A 6,000-nucleotide genomic window follows, 5' to 3' on the forward strand; every position below is an offset into this window, starting at 1 on the left:
GTGGCTTTATGTTCCAGCGCAAGCTGAATGGAATCTGGATCGGAACGTGGATCGGCGACGTCAGTCCAATATCTGATAAGTAAATTACTGTATGTATGTCAGTATTTGCACCACACCACCATAGATTTGATGACATTTTAACTTGTGTTAGTCTGGAGCACCATTTGCAGGCCTTCAACATGAACATGGCAATTGTTTGATGTTTCTCTGCAAAATAGTGGTCTTTCGCACGCACCTGTAGCTTACCTGTCAAACAGACGGTCATCAACAACACTATCATCAAAACACCCCCACCGAACAGTAGTGACAGCAGGGTGGAGTAGTACCTACTAGAGATTTCTCTTCAAATGGAGGATCAGACCCATGTCTGCAAGAATCCACCATGCTGAAGTGTTCTTGAGAAACAGTGTGTGAGTTCTTACCAGTTCCTGTGCTCTATCTGGCACAACACTCTGGCCCCCTCTGTATTTTCTGTATTTAATCTATTTTATACAAAAAGACCATATACAAAAAAAGAATTTAATTTCTGACATTGGTAAACAGCAAGATATTTCAAGTTCATCTCTTCATCCTATGATCTTCAGCATTTCAAACAGAAAAGAATGAAAGAAAAATAGAAAAGTCACCCTATAAGGGTGAATTGATAGATAAATACACTTCTTCTTTTGATGCAGACTACTTCTGCATCAAAATAATCGGAAGGAAAGGAATTAGGGGATATGAGAGGTGTAAGGAGGCCTCATTCTTTGGAAAGTTGCTTCTCATTTGGGGGCGGAGACGAGACCAGCAGGGCCCCGTCCAAGAGTCTGGCCAGCCAGACTGCTCTCCAAGGGCACAAAGCCGAGCTCCTCCACTGGAACACCAAAAGCCCTCAGCTTCGCCTCGTAGGTCTGCAGCAGGTCATTATGGGCCTGCCGATCACACATTTATTTCGTTTAAATAGGATGGCATGATTCAACTTGACTACATCAATATGAAATGAAATAAAACTACAAGGCCCATGTGCCTATGGTTCAACTGAATTAAAGCATGAACATCCTGTAGAAAGTAAATGGATGGCTGACCTTGCAAACTCTAGCCATCTCATACTGCAAATCCTTTATGGACATGTTTTTGGAGTCCAAAGCTTCCTGCAGGCAAACACAGATTTTCTCATTTGTTTTTGTATCACCATAATAGGGCAACATTAAGGATATGGATGTTGCAACTCACAAATATTTCAAAGAATGTAAATCGCCAACAACAAATGCTTGCTGGGAGGAAACACATTAGGGGATAAAGTACCTCAAGATTCTTTGTGACCCCACCAAGAGCAGCTTGGTCCATATTCGAGGCAGACAGCACGGCGTAGAGCTGAGCCTCCTTCTTCTCCAGACTGTCTGTCAGAGCTCCCAGCTTCCTTTCCAGCAGCACGTTCTTGAATCCAGTTTTCTGCTGCACCTCCTGAATGGCCTGAGTGAACTTCTTGTATAGCTCATCTCTTTCCAGCTGAACCTGTGAGACATAAGTACACATACACACACACATTAATGGTACAATTGAATCAGGCTACAAGCTGACATGCATTGTGCAAAACTGTCTCGTCATTTCACCTTGCTGAACGTCTGCTGCAGCACTTCATGCTCCCACTTCAGATCTTTCATCTCCTTCTCTCCAACCCGCAAACGTGCTTTGACGCTCTGTCAGGGACATTGTCACCAATTCAAGCCAAAAATACAACAACAAAACAAACAAACAAAATCATAAAATTAACAACTAACCAAGATGATTTGATTCAAATTGCCTTTGTTCTGCAAACTGTTTATGTGTGTAACTACTGCATGTCAGTAACATGTATATGTAATGTTGCATGCATATTTTAAATCATGGCTGACTAATTTGGGGCCTGCGGGCCAAACTTCGCCCACGTTCAAATTTGTTTTGGCCCTCCATGGTTTTGAAAGAAAAAATAATCACGGCCAATATTACTGTCTTCCAGAGGCTGTGGCAAGCTTATTTTTTTAAAGCTAGCTTGATGATACTTTTACCATATGAAACTAGAAAACCTATTTTAGATTTGGAATGTAAATAGTACATAAAATAATATATTTTAATGTAATTTCACCTAACATCAACATTTATTTTTGGCCCACGGCCATCCATCCAGATTAATTTTGGCCCTTCATACGAAAGAATTTGGGCACCTCTGTTCTAAATGATCTGAAGGAGATACAAAAATCAAATCATAATAACACACCGCCAACAAGGCCTTGTCCTTCTCATAGCAGAGAAGGTGTTTCTGAAGCTCAGTCGCCTCCTCCTTGGCTTTCTGCAGCGGTTCAGTCAGATGTTTGTTCTGATGCTGCACTTCTGCCATGTCTTTCTCCAGCTGCTTCTGTTTTCTCTTCAGGTCTGCATTCTGCTCCTAAAGTTGCACACAGATTATCCTGAAAATAACCTGGATTTCATTGCTATCAGTCTTACAAGGATGTATGCCGGGTATTTGTACTCTTACCATCAGTGATTTATTGACATCCGCACCCTTTTGTGTAACGTCATTGTAGTGTTTCATCATATCACCGAAAGCTTTCTCGTGGTCCTTCACGAGAGTGGTGATGTGGCTGTTCAGTCGATCCTGAATCTCACTGATTTCGGTTTTCCTCCTGTTGTCCTGCTCTTGCCGCAGTAGAAGCAGCTTCTCCTTATACTTTGCCTCGATTTCTACTCAAAAAGCAACAGACACAAAATTAAAGTTCATAATTTGAGTTGTTAAAAGTACAGGTTTTGAATACAACTCAAAGTGGACATCAGTTTATTTACCTCTGACTTGCCTCTGCAAAAAGTTTGTTGTTTTGGTTAATTCTTCATGATGTCTCTGTTGAGATGGAATAGGAATCAAAATGTAGACATTTGATATTGATATTGACATGATCTGATATTGATGCTGAAACGTAGAAATAAGATGGATGGAGTATTTATACTTGACCAGACGAAAAAGTGTAGAAATAAACCAGACTCACCAATTTGAACTCTTTGATGAGGTTTTCAGTGGAGAGCTCCTGCTCCTTGAAGTCCACCTTGAGAGCACGCATGCCTTTACGCAGCTCCTTCTCTAATCCTGTGTGCTCGTTCTGCATCAGCTTAGTGGAGACCACACCGTCTGCTTTCAGCTCAGAGATGGTGTTCTGCTGTTCACACAGCAGGTGCTTCATCTTCTGCTTGTACACCTGGTGGGACATGCAGTAATACAGTGAGCAATATGAAGTTCAAACAGCTTAAAAACGGTTCATGGGCTAAATCCTTGACTTGCCAAAATTAAGATACCTCTGGATGCTGAATTCTTCTTCAATATTTGATAAAGAATAAACTAAGTCATGGGTTCATATAATGGGTGCTGTGGGAGTGTGTGCACACCTGCCCATTAATCCTACCTTGATCTCTACTTGGTGGCGATCCTCAGCCTCCTCCATCTCCCGGTCTCTGTTCCTCAGCTCAGCCTTGCTCTCCTCCAGGTGTCTTTTGGAGATCTCCCAGAAAATGTGGATCTTGTCCCTTTCCAGCTGGAAGTAGTTTCTCTCCTCCCTCTCTCTATCCAGCTCCTCTCGAAGGCGAACAATGTGCTCCTCCAGCTACAATAGACATTCATTTTGGTGTGTGGACATACATATGTGACATATGTGAGCAATTTTCATGTAGCTTTTAATACTATACCAATCGGGTACTGTAGCTTAAATTATAAATCTACACATCACATTGAGCTCTGAACTATTCTTATATTGTCTGACCAATATATCTGACCAGTATTATGACAGTTCGGCTTGTTGGGACGGGGTCATCCCTATGTTCCCCGGGTCCTATGTTCCCCGGGTGCTATGTTCCCCGTTTTTAACACTCTCCGTAACATTTGGGGTGTCTATCCGCTATGCCGACCACCCGCAATGCCGACCTTAGGTTTAGGCGTGAGGGGTGGGAGAGGTTAGGTTTTGGGTTAGGGTCTGGGGGAGGTTAGGAAGGGTTCTATGTTCCCCGGTCCCACAAAAACGGGGAACATAGGACCCGGGGAACATAGGTACGCTCCCGTTGGGACTTATACTCTTCAAATCCATTCTAGAAATAACCATTAAACTACATGTATTTGAAAATCATCACGAATGACATTATTCTTACCCCCCAGAAATGTATTGTGAATAATATGAGACCTTCAGACATCTGAGTGTATACATTAACTTTATGTGGAGATAAAAGGTAAGCTGCAATGTACTACCTGATTAATATGGGGGGGGGGGGGTCCTGTTAATAATAAATGTGATACCCTGTCTTATCTGGTCTCAATAGCACTCCCTGTGTATTAACAACAGCACAACTATCTTCTACACAAGACTGTCAGCAAAGACATCCTCAAATAAAGCACATAGCTCTTACCTGCTCCTTGGACAATTCGTCCGCAGTAAGGCCATCTATCAATGTAGGCGTCTTTCGCTTTGCGGATTTACTTCTTGTGCTTGTTTTGGGCGGCTGGAGTGAAGGGGAAAGTGTATTAGAAGATTATATACATTTTCCTTCGCTGTTGTTGTACTAACTTCATGCAATACTATGCTCATAGCCTCGACGCGGCTACTATGCTTATAAATATAAAAACGTTTTTATCTTATCTAGGTAACACCATCGACATAAATAAGATGTATTCATATATCTCAGTGGGTAACACTAGCAAACGTAGCCTATGTCAAATTCACAGTAGCGTTATCTCCTTACCAGATAGCGTCTGGCTAGCATTAAAATAGCAGCTAGCTAGCGAAGTTAGTTAACGCTAACTTACTCCCTGACGAGCGAACTGGCTTGCTACCACCGATCTGCATAGCATACATCAAATTAATGATAATAACAAAAGATTGCTCACCATCGTGAAATATAAAACGCACAGATAGCAGCAGAGTGTTTTATATTCAGAGAACTAACGTTAGCACTACTGCTCGCTCTCAAGCTACATGTGTTGTCACGGCAACAAAACTATCACGACGAGTCACGTGTCTTGTCTATTTGTAGGAGCTGTTCTTTCATATGTCCCCACTAGAGGGCGACCTCTACCAGTTTTTCCATCTCAGCAGAAAGAATCACCTCAAAGTATGGGATTTTGATCCCGAAGGAATATCAAAGGGAATCCATGAAGGATTCCCCATGATGAATATTCATAATTTCTTAGTCACTGCCAAAACTGTGCACCTAAGTGCAAATCCTTAAAACCAGCACTTGTCTTCCCAGAGGGTTTGATTCAGTTTGTTCAGGCACATCTCCTTTCATCATTAGAAAGTTCAAATTCCAGGAACTGTGCCTCAAATATCAGGACACGCGTATGTCCTTATAAACCCGAGGGAAACGTAGCATAATGTACAAACGCATAAGTACACATGCACTTATGCAATGTCACATAGGCCTACACCTCTCTTCTTTTTCACTTAGGCCTCCTATCATCACAGTATGACATAAGACTGGTGCCACCTGCAGGCCATAATAGTCCACAGGCTCATGGACCCAGTATTGAACTGCATTGCCTCTCTCGGGGGAAAAAACTCACATTTTTAGCCGTACGAGACCTCCATCCTCACCAGAATGGCAAGCCATCTGTAACACGTTCACTTCATTTATCAGTATAACGTACTTTGTAGTGAAATTTTGTCCAATGGATGGTAGTTTTTGTGCTGAGAGGTGGAGTTAACACTCTTCAAGTTTGCTGGCCATAACTCAAAGTTTATCTTCAGGTTTTCCTCACCCTGGGGAACACTGAGCCTCTTTATTTCCGTTTGATCTCTGGTGGAGGCACTACACTTACTCAAGTGTAATAAGCTGGGATTGTTTTTGAGAAGTTGTACCTCAGGTCAGGAACCTTCTGACTCCAATAATGTAAGGAAGCAGTTCCTTCATATATTAGTAGAGCTGCTGGGGTTCAGGAGAGGATGGTCCTTGTCATGGGTGTGCTCAAATACACACAATACAAACAGAGCTGAAGCAGACCCTAATGTA

General features: G+C 42.2%; 1 protein-coding gene across 1 annotated transcript; it reads right to left on the reverse strand.

The window, feature by feature from the left end:
- Positions 1-719: 719 nt before the first annotated feature.
- LOC310789610 (dynein regulatory complex subunit 4-like) lies at positions 720-4,967 on the reverse strand. The gene is made up of 11 exons (XM_083651260.1): positions 4,880-4,967; positions 4,402-4,494; positions 3,411-3,608; positions 3,000-3,206; positions 2,800-2,854; positions 2,495-2,700; positions 2,237-2,404; positions 1,593-1,679; positions 1,285-1,494; positions 1,065-1,130; positions 720-911 (listed from the first exon to the last, which is right to left on the reverse strand). The coding sequence occupies exons 1-11, from the start codon at positions 4,880-4,882 to the stop codon at positions 762-764; spliced, it is 1,443 nt and encodes a 480-aa protein (XP_083507386.1). The 5' UTR covers positions 4,883-4,967; the 3' UTR covers positions 720-761.
- Between the last annotated feature and the right edge of the window lie 1,033 nt (positions 4,968-6,000).

Source organism: Poromitra crassiceps (genome assembly GCF_964638095.1).
Source record: "Poromitra crassiceps genome assembly, chromosome: 14".
NCBI lineage: Eukaryota > Metazoa > Chordata > Actinopteri > Beryciformes > Melamphaidae > Poromitra > Poromitra crassiceps.